This window comes from Nematostella vectensis, chromosome 11 (genome assembly GCF_932526225.1).
Source record: "Nematostella vectensis chromosome 11, jaNemVect1.1, whole genome shotgun sequence".
Classification (NCBI taxonomy): Eukaryota; Metazoa; Cnidaria; class Anthozoa; order Actiniaria; family Edwardsiidae; genus Nematostella; species Nematostella vectensis.
In genome coordinates, this window is record NC_064044.1 from 967,455 (window position 1) to 983,963 (window position 16,509).

Sequence of the window (16,509 nt, forward strand, 5' to 3'; positions counted from 1 at the left end):
GACATGCCATGAACTATTGATTTACAAGTAAATGCCATGAACTATTGATTTACAAGGAAATGCCGTTTACTATTGATTTACAAGGAAATGCCGTGAACTATTGATTTACAAGGAAATGCCATGAACTATTGATTTACAAGGAAATGACGTGAACTATTGATTTACAAGGAAATGCCGTGAACTATTGATTTACAAGGAAATGCCGTGAACTATTGATTTACAAGGAAATGCCGTGAACTATCGATTTACAAGGAAATGCCATGAACTATTGATTTACAAGGAAATGCCATGAACTATTGATTTACGAGGAAATGCCATGAACTATTGATTTACAAAAAAATACCGTGAACTATTCATTTACAAGGAAAAGCCCTGAACTATTGATTTACAAGGAAATGCCGCGAACTATTCATTTACAAGGAAATGCTGTGAACTATTCATTTACAAGGAAATGCCGTGAACTATTCATTTACAAGGAAATGCCATGAACTATTGATTTACGAGGAAATGCCGTGAACTATTCAAGGAAACGGTAGGTTACCCAAATAACGACCCTACTTTTTCAATCGTTCAGTGTGTGTGTTAAATGTTTTGGCCTGAGGGTATATGTTGGAATGAATCGTTCAATCTATGTATTAAATGTTTTGGCCTGGGGGAATATGTTGGAATGAATCGTTCAGTCTGTGTTAAATGTTTTGACCTGGGGGAATATGTTGAAATGAATCGTTCATCTATGTGTTAAATGTTTTGGCCTGGAGGAATATGTTGGAATTAATCGTTCAGTCTATGTGTTTAATGTTTTGGCCTGGGGGAATATGTTGGAATGAATCGTTCAATCTTTGTGTTAATTTTTTGGCCTGGGGGAATATGTTGGAATTAATCGTTCAATCTATGTGTTAAATGTTTTGGACTGGGGGGATATGTTGGAATGAATCGTTCAGTCTATGTGTTTAATGTTTTGGCCTGGGAGAATATGTTGGAATGAATCGTTTAGTCTATGTGTTAAATGTTTTGGCCTGGGGGAATTTGTTGGAATGAATCGTTCATCTATGTATTAAATGTTTTGGACTGGGGGGATATGTTGGAATGAATCGTTCAGTCCATGTGTTAAATGTTTTGGACTGGGGGGATATGTTGGAATGAATCGTTCAGTCTATGTGTTTAATGTTTTGGCCTGGGAGAATATGTTGGAATGAATCGTTTAGTCTATGTGTTAAATGTTTTGGCCTGGGGAAATTTGTTGGAATGAATCGTTCATCTATGTATTAAATGTTTTGGACTGGGGGGATATGTTGGAATGAATCGTTCAGTCTATGTGTTTAATGTTTTGGCCTGGGGGAATATGTTGGAATGAATCGTTTAGTCTATGTGTTAAATGTTTTGGCCTGGGGGAATATGTTGGAATGAATCGTTTAGTCTATGTGTTAAATGTTTTGGCCTGGGGGAATATGTTGGAATGAATCGTTCATCTATGTGTTAAATGTTTTGGCCTGGGGGAATATGTTGGAATGAATCGAATATCATTGTTCACAGACGGAGCCTGGGCGACGCAGTTGGCAGACCGTCGCTCTGTAGTGACTCTTTCCTCTTGGTTCAGGGCCATAACGCCGAAAAAGGCCTTCGGCCACACCCAGCCAACCCAGTTTTTTTCTTTTTAATTATAATGTTATTTTTTCATTTAGTCGAAAGATCTGATCGCAAAAAATAAAAGCATAATAGACATTACCGCTGTTCTTATCATTTCTCCTCTTTTTAGTTACCGCCGACTGACTCCCGCCTCAGACCAGATTGTAGAGCTCTAGAAAACGGTGACTTAGGTAAGCATGTCACGTGATCAAACTGCCAGTCACACTCTTCAAACAGCCCTCCGTGACGAGCCATTTGACTCATCTTCAAACAGCCCTCCGTGACGAGCCATTTGACTCATCTTCAAACAGCCCTCTGTGACGAGCCATTTGACTCATCTTCAAACAGCCCTCCGTGACGAGCCATTTGACTCATCTTCAAACAGCCCTCTGTGACGAGCCATTTGACTCATCTTCAAACAGCCCTCCGTGACGAGCCATTTGACTCATTTCTTGTCACATTTCTGCCTGTTGCTGTGGATCATGTCTAATTCCTGTAAAAGAAAGAGTTGCCCTTCTGGTGTTGTAGTACCGATCTTAAATCCTGTCAATCCGACGCGTGCTGTGTGTTTTCGTAGGCTATGAAACACTACGAAAATGAGATGCTTTTTTCAGAAGTAAATCTAATCCACTCGGCGAACTTCAAACAGATCAAAGCAGCAAAAAGAAACAAAGAAAAAAAAACATATGCCTTTTTTCAATATTTCTTTATACAGGGAATAAATTAACAATGAAACCACATCATTCCTCATGATGAATTTAAGGCAAAAGTTGGGCTTGCGCGAAACCCACTTATTCGGCTATCTTCGCTTTTTGTAATGTTCAATAATGTTGTATCTTGGGTTTCCCGTTGCTAAGCTATGCGAGTCATTGCAGGAAAAGTTATACAAGAACTCAAGAGATTCCTCTATTGACCAGTATTTCATCTCGTGTAGCCCGTCATGTTGCTTGTCACCCCCCTCCCCCCTAGAATCCTTATGTGACAGAGCCGATATTTATGCGATCTTGTGCCCCAACATATAATTTTGAATAGTATATATAGAAATAGTATATATTTCTATATAAAATGAAATATCGTAATTATTTGCTTTTTTGTAGATCGTGCGACGGCGGAGAAAATCCGTTTAGAGGAGAAACAGCGCGCGGCGAGACGTGAGCGACAGAAGAGTGACCAAGAGTGGGCACCAAGGTGAGTTTGCGATTTTGAATAATCTTATGACACTCCGTTTAAAGGAGAAACAGCGATCGGCGAGACGTGAACGTAATTTAATCCTTTAAATAATTCATTTTTCAACTTCATAAGTTGCAAAGAGTTTAAATAAAGACTGTCCATCTACATCTAAACACTTTTGAGCTCTAAGAGACAATATCAAAGTCATAGACAAAAGTAAAACGCCTTTTTTTCATTGAGAGCCAGGCTTGATAATTTCAAATCACGCCATCCACCGTATATGCCCCTATTCATAGGATCCAAAGTATGTTTTGAACACATATATGACATAAGTGACATAAGTTGAAAACTTGATTGACTAAAATTAGATGTGGTTTTGTAAATCATTCTCGGAAGCTCGAGAATTCTCGAAATCTATGTATATGCTTTAAAATTTGATAATATTCCATTCATCCTGTCCCTGATACATTGGCTCCCTGTGTTTTCAGGTGGTTTAAGGAGGAAATGAACCCATACACCGGGCAAATGGACTGGCTCTATTCCGGGGGGTACTGGGACCGAGACTGGCAGGAATGTCCAGACATCTTCTAGAAATTTATAATTATTTAAAAATTTATAATTATTAAGTTCGACGGGGATTCGTCGTCAATTAAATTCTAGCAATCAACATTGCAAATGACAATTGGAATGATCGAGGTCTTAGCCAATTACCGCAAAGACCCAACTGACCAATAGCAGTAGACGTTACGCAACTCGACCAATTACTGCGAAGTAAGCCTCGGAGATCGGCCAATCACTGCGAAGTGGACTTCGGAAATCGGCCAATCACTGCGAAGTGGACTTCGGAAATCGGCCAATCACTGTGAAGTGAGCCTCAGAGATCGGCCAATCACTGTGAAGTGAGCCTCGAAGATCGGCCAATCACTGTTAAGTTAGCCTCGGAGATCGGCCAATCACTGCTGAGTGAGCTTCGGAGATCGACCAGTCACTGCGAAGAGAGCCCAACAGCAATCAGGAGGCACACAGGAATAGAACTGGACCAACCATAAACAATATTGGTCTTCACTTATTAATTATAACCGGTTGACCATAACTGTCAAAGAAGAGCCATAAAGCCATACGCGCGTTAAGCGACATTAATGATTAGTTATTGCCAACTCAACACCATGAAGTCATGAGCCAAACGGTGAAGAATTAGCCTATTTTCAATCGCCTGACTCTTATGTGCCGTACCAAATGCCAATTAGATTGTTTCAGCTGTTTTGCATACATTTGCAATAGGAACGGCACATGAAAATGATGGAGCCTTGTTGCTTCCCTGAGTTTATGTCCTCCATATTCCATCGTCGCATTATCTATGTGTGTAATGGGGCACACAGGGCTAGGGTCAAATAAATGAATTATTGTGATGATGATGGTACGTGAACCTCCCTTTGAGTCAAAGCCCTGGCTCCGCGTTGTAAGGAATTGATTTGCCTCGCCAAAAAGTCAGTTTACATGAGATGTTCCTTTTTATTAGCGAAATAATCCCTCTTGAATCATCGCGAAATGCAATCCTTCGACAAAAAAACGACGATAATCTAGCAAAAAAAAAACCGCTGAGAATACTGCACAAGAAAAAGAGATCACCCGTACAGACCACTTCACAAACCCCCTCAGAATATCGCACAAGAAAATTAGGTCTCCCTAAGTACCCGCACAGATCAAGTCACAAACCCGCTAAGAAAATTACACAAGAGGTCTCCCCGTACACTGATTGAAAGATTTGGTAATCCTTGTAACATCTTGTCGCCATATAGATCGCAAAGCATATTATGGAAATTAGGGATATTCGAGCGCCAGCGTGCACAAACAAAGTGAAAAATATATTTCCACAAATCTAAATTAAAGTTACTTCCATTTGTATAAATAGAGTAGGGTAAGTAAAATGGAAAAGATTGGAATTGCCATAGCTCGCGCTTAATTCCAAAGTTTTTACTCTCTTGTTTGAGAATATTAAGAATTGGAATAATGTGACCGCAAAGAGAAAATTTATCTTTTTGCTGCTTATTTAAATTGATGTTGCTGGTACTTATCCAGCTAATTCATTACGACTTCATTAAAAATTTAATTGTAATAAGATTCTTAAAAGAGTCAACACAATTGTGTCAATAATTTGTTAAATTCGATGATACATATTACCAATGTCAAGGGTGGCCGTATTCATGTAGAGGAGATAAAACAGCCAAGTAGCGCTAATGCAGTTTATATCGCAGCACGATCCGTGATAAGGTAAGTGTCTTTTGATCACAGCTCACCCCCGTATTCAGTACAATGCGAAATATCCTTTTTACTTTTATAGAAACGTAGACTTTGTGAGCGCTTACAGCAAAGTCTCTTCCAATGCGACCTGCCCGTCTGTTTATAGAAACGTAGACTTTGTGAGCGCTTACTGCAAAGTATCTTCCAATGCGACCTGCCCCTCTGTTTATAGAAACGTAGACTTTGTAAGCGCTTACTGCTAACTATCTTCCAATGCGACCTGCCCGTCTGTTTATAGAAACGTAGACTTTGTGAGCGCTTACTGCTAACTATCTTCCAATGCGACTTGCCCGTCTGTTTATAGAAACGTAGACTTTGTGAGCGCTTACTGCTAACTATCTTCCAATGCGACTTGCCCGTCTGTTTATAGAAACGAATTGTTATGGGTGTGGGTTCCTCCTGGTACTACGGGTCAGCGTCCCGTGCGGATCTTTACGTCCCCCCAAGTCCTCCGATATAATTTTATGAATGGCGATGAGAGGCGGGGGGCTTCATTTTCTTACCCAAGAAGACGAGGGATTCACAGTCCCCAATGTAGAGAGCAAGATTTTTCACCTCCTTAACCTGGCGCGAACTCGAAGCTGGGACTATTGCTTGAGAAGTAAATGTCTTCTTTGTCTCTTCGAAACTTATAATTGTCCAGTATATTAGAGAAAGAGATATTTTTTTTACATAAAGCTTCCTTTTGAAATAAGTTTTGCAAATTTAGTCATCGGCTTTTATTGTTTGCGCTTCCAGCTGACAACAGCAAAAAGTAACTCCAGAGGAATGACTCGGTGTATACCTTAAACAAATTTGCTGTTTTATTCTTACCCTTTTCTCGGATTTCCTTATCACCAAAAAATCAAATTCGCTTTTAGAAAGGGATTTCTCTAACTGCAATTGTCAATATTATACGTCAGTTGCGCACACAGCAGCTTTAACTCAAGTCGTTGATTGGTTTAAAAAGTATCCGTCACCCGCTATCTTGTCATCCTAGCGATTTACTGTTAGGCGGCATTTAACTCCTTTCACTTAGAAAACCGAGACGTTTAATTAAATATGGTAAACAGTCCCTTTATTGTTGCAGCTTCAGAAACAATGTTCCTCGTCTCGTTTGTGCTGGTCTTCAGCCTCGGGTGCAAAGTCATTGCGCAAACGTGCCCACAAGGGGTTTGCTACGGTGGGGCTTTCGAGGCAACGAAAAGGAAACAGGGACGGTATTTGGTGGGGTTCTCGTTCAAGAACCTCAGCACGGTCCGTCATGCCCAGGGGTGCTTCTCGGCGTGTATGAATGAGTGCCTCTGCAGGTCGTATCAGGTGTCAAGTACGGGATGCGAGTTACTGGAGGAGGACAAGGATACCAGTCCTAGCCACTTCCACTCCAATCCCGACTACAGCTACTTTGAGATGCATCAAAAAATTATTCCATCAGTGAGTATGTTTAATATGTTATCCTCTAAAAAAAGGATGTGCATCGTAATAGATTTTAGTTCTAACTGGTTAGAAGGACTAATTCACTTTGCTCAAGAATACATACAGATTGAAGGATTGGATTGCAAGATGATCTGAGAAACAAATTTGAGGGAAGGGTCTGAGTGCATTTTTATTCTGTTTCAGGCATCTTCCTTGTCATACCCATCCGTCTGTAGAAATGGTTGCTGTCTCGCCAACCCCTGTCTGAATGGCGGAACGTGCACAGAGAAGTGCGAGCACCCAAAAACCAAGTTCGTCTGCAAGTGCCTGCCATATTGGGATGGACGATTGTGTCAGCATTTTCGGCCAAAATCCTGTCATGACTTCTACAAAGCACCAAACGGCCCAGCAAAGCTAAACAGAGGTGTTTATGAAATCTATAGCAAAAATAACACGCACTTCAAAGTCTACTGTGATTTCATGCCTCCTTATAAAGCATGGACGTTGATTGAATCCTTCGCATTTAAGCACAACCCAGATTTCAAAACAAAGTCATTTTTGGATAATTACCCAGTAAATGAGACCTCGCCCGACAAACACGAGAAATACCGTCTTTCCCGCGACAAAATGCAGCACTTGAGATCCACCGCCGTGTCTTACCGAGTTACTTGCCAGTTCCTGAAGAGAAGTAACGTTACAAAACTGGATTATTTGGAAGGAAAGCTTTCCTCGTTTGACATCATTGAAGAAGAAAGTCTCACGAATGCTGGCTTTTGCAAGACTGTGGATTATGTGAACATCGAGGGACACGACTGCCGAAACTGTACCTTGGCGCTCTTCCAGAAAATCGAACAGTGGCATCTCCACTCCGAGCCCAGAAAAGGTAACTGTGATATGAAGCCATCAGGGTATGAAGTACAATCTTACGAGGCATTCGGCTTTTATGATCCAGGCCGGGACACTTTCTTGTGCGCAAGCGCACCGAACGCCACTACGGAATACTGGCTCGGCCATGGCTACTGAAGGCAAAACACGATTGAACCATCTAATAAAACACCAAAAATACGAGGAGGTAAAAACGTACTTATCTGATGCACACAGCGGCATTGCTGGCTGAGCTGGTGTGCACGCCAATACATGACCAAGACTGATCTCAATCAACACCAATACATGACCAAGACTGATCTCAATCAACACCAATAGATTGCCAGGTTTGACTTCAATCAACACCAATAGATTGCCAGGTTTGACTTCAATCAACACCAATAGATTGCCAGGTTTGACTTCAATCAACACCAATAGATTGCCAGGTTTGACGTCAATCAACACCAATAGATTGCCAGGTTTGACTTCAATCAACACCAATAGATTGCCAGATTTGACTTCAATCAACACCAATAGATTGCCAGGTTTGACTTCAATCAACACCAATAGATTGCCAGGTTTGACTTCAATCAACACCAATAGATGACCAGGTTTGACGTCAATCAACACCAATAGATTGCCAGGTTTGACTTCAATCAACACCAATAGATTGCCAGGTTTGACTTCAATCAACACCAATAGATTGCCAGGTTTGACTTCAATCAACACCAATAGATTGCCAGGTTTGACTTCAATCAACACCAATAGATTGCCAGATTTGACTTCAATCAACACCAATAGATTGCCAGGTTTGACTTCAATCAACACCAATAGATTGCCAGGTTTGACTTCAATCAACACCAATAGATTGCCAGGTTTGACTTCAATCAACACCAATAGATTGCCAGGTTTGACTTCAATCAACACCAATAGATTGCCAGGTTTGACTTCAATCAACACCAATACATGACCAGGTTTGACGTCAATCAACACCAATAGATTGCCAGGTTTGACTTCAATCAACACCAATAGATTGCCAGGTTTGACTTCAATCAACACCAATAGATTGCCAGGTTTGACTTCGATCAACACCAATAGATTGCCAGGTTTGACTTCAATCAACACCAATAGATTGCCAGGTTTGACTTCAATCAACACCAATAGATGACCAGGTTTGACGTCAATCAACACCAATAGATTGCCAGGTTTGACTTCAATCAACACCAATAGATTGCCAGGTTTGACGTCAATCAACACCAATACATGACCAAGACTGATCTCAATCAACACCAATAGATTGCCAGGTTTGACTTCAATCAACACCAATAGATTGCCAGGTTTGACTTCAATCAACACCAATAGATTGCCAGGTTTGACTTCAATCAACACCAATAGATTGCCAGGTTTGACTTCAATCAACACCAATACATGGCCAGGTTTGACTTCAATCAACACCAATAGATTGCCAGGTTTGACTTCAATCAACACCAATAGATTGCCAGGTTTGACTTCAATCAACACCAATAGATTGCCAGGTTTGACTTCAATCAACACCAATAGATTGCCAGGTTTGACTTCAATCAATACCAATAGATTGCCAGGTTTGACGTCAATCAACACCAATAGATTGCCAGGTTTGACGTCAATCAACACCAATAGATTGCCAGGTTTGACTTCAATCAACACCAATAGATTGCCAGGTTTGACTTCAATGAACACCAATAGATTGCCAGGTTTGACTTCAATCAACACCAATAGATTGCCAGGTTTGACTTCAATCAACACCAATACATGACCAAGGTTTGAACTCAATCAAACTTTTGCCTTCTCCCACCTTGCATTTCCTGACATTGTGTTGAAATAGCACCAACATTACTGGGCCATCTACTGGGCAGGGAAGCTTGTAGCAGGAAAAAAGGCCGAGCCCTGCTTGGATGACTTCTAGCAAGAACAAATCGCCCGGAGCAAGAAAAAGAATAGAAAAAAATGGCCTTAAGATATCTGCATTGGAAGAGTAAGCAAGAAGCAAGAATTATAAATAGATACATTAAAGAAACGGACCCAAAGGATAGTAGAATCGCCGATCCTATTGTAGATTCCCTGATATATCGAAAAGGAAAATGCCTGAACGCACAGCTCACGGAATATTTATCATTCTAAATACATTTTAAATATTGCCATATAATCAAATGATGATATGTTTTGTTAATGGATATTTTGTAGTTTCCTTCTTAAAATAGCACAAAGAAAAATAACCAAAGCCTGAGTCACATAAGAGTCACATGATTTTCGATGGCATTTGTTTGAAGGTGATGATGTCTGAATTGGTAAAATAGTTAATGAAAAAGGCTCCTCTTGGATTTTTTAAAGATGTGATAGATCAGGGGGTCGAAGGATAGTTAGAGCAGGTGATTCCTTGTAGTCAATGACGACACAACGAAACACTAACGAATATTAATTCATGAATACCGTCTTAATAATTTTTGGCACATTTTACAACAAGACTATATTAGTGGCGAATGGGCCTAATGTTTGTCAGCCTGAATAGCAGGGGGTGGAGCACTGGGGGCACGTGCCCCCCCCCCCCTAATATTAAAAATATACTTATAAGAAATTGGCCGGTAGGGGCGTGGCTGTGCCCCCAAAATTTTCTTAATGTTTCTATATTCTGCCCCTCCAATATTTCAAAGCTTGCTACGGCAGTGAATTGATTGCAACTATTTCACAGGCCAATGACAGCCCTCATGCCTTTAAGAACAAGTCCATGCAGTGGTGTTCGCCAGCGAGACCTTTGGGGGTATTCGCAGAAAGCAAACACTTTTTTTTATAATACGATGAAAGTCCATTATTCGAATTTTTTTAAAAAAAAAAAAAAAGAAAAAACATATCTTCAACTTTATCTTAATCAACTGTTTTTATCTATTTTCTCCGTTTATTATTTGTTAAGCTAAAACTAATAAAATTCAACAATATTTGGAAAAGAGATGATAATATTCGCTAGCATTGCTTGTAACATATTGGAGATAAATATTTTATAATTTTCCTAATTAATAAATTAACAGTTGCTATGATAGGCATTAGTAATTGGTACTTGAAAACTAAAAAAAAAAGAAACAGTTAAACTTTGCATATTATTTAGCAGGTAAGACGATTTGTGATAAGCGATCGGTGATCTTCTTGTAATGTCTCGCGCTTCTTACTTGCATGGGCGATCTTCTTGTTATGTCTCACGCTTCTTACTTGCATGGGCGATCTTCTTGTAATGTCTTACGCTTCTTACTTGCATGGGCGAACTTCTTGTAATGTCTTACGCTTCTTACGTGCATGGGCGATCTTCTTGTAATGTCTTATGCTTCTTACGTGCATGGGCGATCTTCTTGTTATGTCTCGTGCTTCTTACTTGCATCGGCGATCTTCTTGTTATGTCTCGTGCTTCTTACTTGCATGGGCGATCTTCTTGTTATGTCTCGCGCTTCTTACTTGCATGGGCGATCTTCTTGTAATGTCTTACGCTTCTTACTTGCATGGGCGATCTTCTTGTAATGTCTTACGCTTCTTACTTGCATGGGCGATCTTCTTGTTATGTCTTACGCTTCTTACTTGCATCGGCGATCTTCTTGTTATGTCTCGCGCTTCTTACTCGCATGGGCGATCTTCTTGTAATGTCTTACGCTTCTTACTTGCATGGGCGATCTTCTTGTTATGTCTTACGCTTCTTACGTGCATGGGCGATCTTCTTGTTATGTCTTACGCTTCTTACGTGCATGGGCGATCTTCTTGTAATGTCTTACGCTTCTTACTTGCATGGGCGATCTTCTTGTTATGTCTTACGCTTCTTACGTGCATGGGCGATCTTCTTGTAATGTCTTACGCTTCTTACTTGCATGGGCGATCTTCTTGTTATGTCTTACGCTTCTTACTTGCATGGGCGATCTTCTTGTAATGTCTCGCGCTTCTTACTTGCATGGGCGATCTTCTTGTTATGTCTTACGCTTCTTACTTGCATGGGCGATCTTCTTGTAATGTCTCGTGCTTCTTACGTGCATGGGCGATCTTCTTGTTATGTCTTACGCTTCTTACTTGCATGGGCGATCTTCTTGTAATGTCTCGCGCTTCTTACTTGCATGGGCGATCTTCTTGTTATGTCTTACGCTTCTTACTTGCATGGGCGATCTTCTTGTAATGTCTCGTGCTTCTTACGTGCATGGGCGATCTTCTTGTTATGTCTTACGCTTCTTACTTGCATGGGCGATCTTCTTGTTATGTCTCGCGCTTCTTACTTGCATGGGCGATCTTCTTGTAATGTCTTACGCTTCTTACTTGCATGGGCGATCTTCTTGTTATGTCTCGCGCTTCTTACTCGCATGGGCGATCTTCTTGTAATGTCTTACGCTTCTTACTTGCATGGGCGATCTTCTTGTTATGTCTCGTGCTTCTTACTTGCATGGGCGATCTTCTTGTAATGTCTTGCGCTTCTTACTTGCATGGGCGATCTTCTTGTTATGTCTTAAGCTTCTTACTTGCATGGGCGATCTTCTTGTTATGTCTTACGCTTCTTACTTGCATGGGCGATCTTCTTGTTATGTCTTACGCTTCTTACGTGCATGGGCGATCTTCTTGTTATGTCTCGCGCTTCTTACTCGCATGGGCGATCTTCTTGTTATGTCTTACGCTTCTTACTTGCATGGGCGATCTTCTTGTTATGTCTCGTGCTTCTTACTTGCATGGGCGATCTTCTTGTAATGTCTTACGCTTCTTACTTGCATGGGCGATCTTCTTGTTATGTCTTACGCTTCTTACTTGCATCGGCGATCTTCTTGTTATGTCTCGCGCTTCTTACTCGCATGGGCGATCTTCTTGTAATGTCTTACGCTTCTTACTTGCATGGGCGATCTTCTTGTTATGTCTTACGCTTCTTACGTGCATGGGCGATCTTGTTGTTATGTCTTACGCTTCTTACTTGCATGGGCGATCTTCTTGTTATGTCTCACGCTTCTTACTTGCATGGGCGATCTTCTTGTTATGTCTCACGCTTCTTACTTGCATGGGCGATCTTCTTGTTATGTCTCACGCTTCTTACTTGCATGGGCGATCTTCTTGTAATGTCTTACGCTTCTTACGTGCATGGGCGATCTTCTTGTAATGTCTTACGCTTCTTACTTGCATGGGCGATCTTCTTGTTATGTCTTACGCTTCTTACGTGCATGGGCGATCTTCTTGTAATGTCTTACGCTTCTTACGTGCATGGGCGATCTTCTTGTTATGTCTCGCGCTTCTTACTTGCATGGGCGATCTTCTTGTAATGTCTCACGCTTCTTACTTGCATGGGCGATCGTCTTGTAATGTCTCGTGCTTCTTACGTGCATGGGCGATCTTCTTGTAATGTCTCACGCTTCTTACTTGCATGGGCGATCTTCTTGTAATGTCTCGCGCTTCTTACGTGCATGGGCGATCTTCTTTTGTAATACAGGTTGTTTACCATTTAATCAGAAATTCCGGTACTTCTAGCTATATTGTAAATGGTAAGATTCCTATCCCCGGAAAAATTTCGGAATATGTGGAATTGCTTGAAAGGTATTGGCAGTTTTCCATAGAATATTTGACCGAGACCCCCATCGGCCACTATTCCCCAGGACCCCAAAATGTAGAAGATCTGGGGAGAGAAGGAAATGGTATAGAGTCACCCCAGAAATTCTGGAATATAGGAAACTGTTCCTTATCTTTATGGCATTCCGGTAAAAATGGGATCTCATTCCGGAATTTCCGATTAAATGGTAAACTACCACACTGTCGGATTTTATTAGATACCAGCTCCAATGCCATTACGAATTAAAGTCCTACAAAGAAATCTTTGTCTCAACCCAGATTTCATGTCAAACTATTTCCTTCATGTAGCATTTAAAGATGTATAAGCATTATAATGTATCACTTCTCTGAGAGTATTTATTGTTGGGTTTAGATATAAAAAAAGTTAACAAAAGTCATTGTTAATACAGATTGAGCTATAGAAGTCATAGAATATGAGAAAGGGGCCATAATCACCTGGAGGAAAATACTATGTTTACCCCCCACCCCTTTAAGCCCTCATTAGTATAAACAGCTTATGAAAACGAGCCAAGAGAACTCGCAGTTTATCTATATAGACCTACGGGGAGTTTCTCGAGCTCACAACAAACACCCTGGAGACTGGCTACACAGCGCCTTTGCATCGATGCCTACACAGCACCGAGAATTGTACACGATCGCCAAGATTTCGATACAAAGGAAATACAACAAATTAATTTCGCAGGAACGTGGGACCTGGAACAGCAGAAGATATTTAGCGCTAAGGTTAGATATTTTATTCGGCTCATTTTTGTAATTTGTCTTATATTTATCTTAAAAGTCGTTTTACTAACAGAAATAAATAGTAAGGCCGGCCCCTGCTCAAAGCAATCCGTTATCTTTTAATTGAAGCGAAAACAATTCATGGACACTTCTAATATTTGTAAATGAAAACGATTTAAAACCATTTTTTGATTCAATCAAGAAAGCGTTTTTTCAACTTTATTTTAATCAACCATTTTTTTTAAATCAATTTTCTCGTTATCAATTTTTGTTATTTATTAAGCCTAATACAAATAACATTCAACATGGTTTTGGGGAAAAAATTATAATTTTCATGAGCGTTCTTTGTAACTATTGGAGATTAAAATTTCATGACTTTCCTAATTAACAGTTGTTATAGGTCGGTTACATAAATGAGAAGTCATTGGTAGTTGGAAACTCCAAAGTTACTTCAAAAAAGAAAACAGTTAAACTTTGCAGTTTATTTAGCAGATAAGTGAATTTATTCTTCATGAGCGATTTTTTTCCTCTGCGCCTCGTGAAACTCGGTATGTGCTTTATTTGGCCATATAGAAAATACCCTACTGCGCAGAGCTTTTTGCATCGTTCTTTTCCATTGCTCCTGAATAGGAAAGAGGATAAATAAAACTCAAGCCTTAATATAAACGGGAACCCTAACCCTTGTTGTCGTCGGTCTATCGTTGATATGGCACGGCACAAAAACACGCCCCTTGGGATCTCCCCCTCCCCGCTTGGCCTCTCTGGTACCTGCTTGTTTGGAAACAGGTCGCACAATAGACAGTAGAGTTTTTAGAATTTCCAAAATTTTCGGGAGGACTGGGGGCGAGTGGGGGGGGGGGGAGGATGTGGTCGGGGGCGCGTATCCTGCTCTTATATTTATTTATTTATTTATTTATTTTCAGGCAAAATCATGTCGATACTTCCCTTCATGCTCGTGTTCGCCTCTATCCGAGGTCACGTGATCGCGCAAACATGCCCACAGGGGGTTTGCTACGGAGGTGTTTTCAAGGCCAAGGAAGGCATAAAGGGGCAGCATTTGCTTGGGTTCTCGTACAAGAACCTCAGCACGGTCCGTCATGCCCAGGGGTGCTTCTCGGCGTGTGCGAATGAGTGCCTCTGCAGGTCGTATCAGGTGTCAAGTACGGGATGCGAGTTACTGGAGGAAGACAAGGATTCAAGAACTCTTAAGCCAAATTCTGACTACATATACTTCGACCTGAAACAAAAGGTCGTCCCTTCGGTAAGAGTTTGAAAAATGATCACCTTTCTCCATTAGATTCTTTTCAGGGTTTTAACAATTATTTTTTCCCTCAGGCATCTTCCTTGTCGTACCCATCCGTCTGTAGAAATGGCTGCTGTCTCGCCAACCCCTGTCTGAATGGCGGAACGTGCACAGAGAAGTGCGAGCACCCAAAAACCAAGTTCGTCTGCAATTGTCCGACTAATGCCACAGGGAAACGATGCGAGCAATTCTTCTGGCCCAAGTCCTGCCTTGACTTCTACAAAGCACACAACGCACCAGCTAAACCACCGAGGGGTGTTTATACGATCTTCAAAAATGATAATATCACAGAAGTAAAAAGATACTGTGATTTCACACCGCCAAATAAAGCATGGACTTTGATTGAATCCTATGCTGCGAAGCACAGAGTGGAATTTGAAGCAAAGTCTTTTTTGGATGACTACCCGGTCAATCAAGAGACTCCTGGACAACACGAGAAGTACCGACTAGCGAGGGCAGCCATGCAGATGATCAAAGCCAGCGGTGTCGTACCGAGTTACATGCAAGTTCCTTACCAGGGAGAACGTAACTGATCGAGACTACCTCGAAGGACGATTGTCAGCATGGGACATCATAGATGAGGCGAGTATTTCCAGATCATCCTACTGTAAAACAGTGACATATGTGAACATCGAGGGTCATAGTTGCTCGAATTGCACTCTTGCGCTCTTCCAAAAGAAAGGAAATTGGCATTTTCACGCCCACCCTAACGAAGGCTGCGATCTAATTCCACCCACATATAAAAGCACAAGAAAACAGATTTTCGGTAAGTATAACGACGGCTATCATTCATTCCTGGGCTACGACTCTCCAGGCTCAACCACAGAGTATTGGTTGGGACAGGAAATGCCATGAACTATGGATTTACAAGGAAATGCAATGAACTATTGATTTACAAGGAAATGCCGTGAACTATTGATTTACAAGGAAATGCCGTGAACTATTGATTTACAAGGAAATGCCATGAACTATTGATTTACAAGGAAATTCCATGAACTATTGATTTACAAGGAAATGCCGTGATCTATTGATTTACAAGGAAATGCCATGAGCTATCGATTTACAAGGAAATGCCATGAACTATTGATTTACAAGGAAATGCCGTGAACTATTGATTTACAAGGAAATGCCATGAACTACTGATTTACAAGGAAATGCCATGAACTATTGATTTACAAGGAAATGCCATGAGCTATTGATTTACAAGGAAATGCCATGAACTACTGATTTACAAGGAAATGCCATGAACTACTGATTTACAAGGAAATGCCATGAACTATTGATTTACAAGGAAATGCCATGAACTATTGATTTACAAGGAAATGCCATGAGCTATTGATTTACAAGGAAATGCCATGAACTATTCATTTACAAGGAAATGTCGTGAACTATTGATTTACAAGGAAATGCCATGAACTATTCATTTACAAGGAAATGCCATGAACTATTCACTACTCTAAACAAAGTACTCTCATGGGTATGAATCGCTAGATTCGACAATGGAGTAGTATGAAGTTGATGAT

General features: G+C 40.8%; 2 protein-coding genes and 1 long non-coding RNA gene across 10 annotated transcripts; all 3 read left to right on the forward strand.

The window, feature by feature from the left end:
* Positions 1 to 207: 207 nt before the first annotated feature.
* On the forward strand, positions 208 to 2,817 carry LOC125573504. Its single transcript, XR_007314087.1, has 3 exons — positions 208 to 532; positions 1,757 to 1,817; positions 2,724 to 2,817. It is a non-coding gene; the product is annotated as an uncharacterized LOC125573504 (long non-coding RNA).
* A 2,129-nt stretch (positions 2,818 to 4,946) lies between these two features.
* LOC5511429 lies at positions 4,947 to 7,549 on the forward strand. 3 transcript variants are annotated; one of them, XM_048733941.1, is made up of 4 exons: positions 5,353 to 5,698; positions 6,167 to 6,510; positions 6,697 to 7,375; positions 7,445 to 7,549. In XM_048733941.1, exons 1-4 carry the CDS (start codon positions 5,566 to 5,568, stop codon positions 7,513 to 7,515), a joined length of 1,227 nt encoding a protein of 408 aa, XP_048589898.1. In that variant the 5' UTR covers positions 5,353 to 5,565; the 3' UTR covers positions 7,516 to 7,549. The 3 variants fall into 3 exon arrangements, with proteins under 3 accessions (XP_048589899.1, XP_048589898.1, XP_048589897.1); XM_048733942.1 differs by lacking the exon at positions 5,353 to 5,698 and adding an exon at positions 4,947 to 5,067 and having other exon boundaries at positions 6,697 to 7,549; XM_048733940.1 differs by having other exon boundaries at positions 5,362 to 5,698; positions 6,697 to 7,549.
* A 318-nt stretch (positions 7,550 to 7,867) lies between these two features.
* Positions 7,868 to 15,905, forward strand: LOC5511449. Of its 6 annotated transcripts, none has more exons than XM_048733946.1 (4): positions 7,868 to 8,594; positions 8,661 to 13,686; positions 14,607 to 14,944; positions 15,019 to 15,905. In XM_048733946.1, the coding sequence occupies exons 3-4, from the start codon at positions 14,615 to 14,617 to the stop codon at positions 15,517 to 15,519; spliced, it is 831 nt and encodes a 276-aa protein (XP_048589903.1). In that variant the 5' UTR covers positions 7,868 to 8,594; positions 8,661 to 13,686; positions 14,607 to 14,614; the 3' UTR covers positions 15,520 to 15,905. The 6 variants fall into 6 exon arrangements, with proteins under 6 accessions (XP_048589903.1, XP_048589906.1, XP_048589904.1 ...); XM_048733949.1 differs by having other exon boundaries at positions 7,868 to 8,396; positions 8,595 to 13,686; XM_048733947.1 differs by having other exon boundaries at positions 7,868 to 8,297; positions 8,331 to 13,686.
* Positions 15,906 to 16,509: the final 604 nt, after the last annotated feature.

Excerpts from the sequence above, each read along its gene's own strand:
- LOC5511429 (XM_048733940.1), top strand. The coding sequence starts at position 5,566 with ATGGCGATGAGAGGCGGGGGGCTTCATTTTCTTACCCAAGAAGACGAG. Across the intron at positions 5,699-6,166 it reads CTGGGACTATTGCTTGAGAA|CTTCAGAAACAATGTTCCTC; the intron begins GTAAATGTCTTC and ends TTATTGTTGCAG. Across the intron at positions 6,511-6,696 it reads ATCAAAAAATTATTCCATCA|GCATCTTCCTTGTCATACCC; the intron begins GTGAGTATGTTT and ends ATTCTGTTTCAG.
- LOC5511449 (XM_048733945.1), top strand. The coding sequence starts at position 14,615 with ATGTCGATACTTCCCTTCATGCTCGTGTTCGCCTCTATCCGAGGTCAC. Across the intron at positions 14,945-15,018 it reads AACAAAAGGTCGTCCCTTCG|GCATCTTCCTTGTCGTACCC; the intron begins GTAAGAGTTTGA and ends TTTTTCCCTCAG.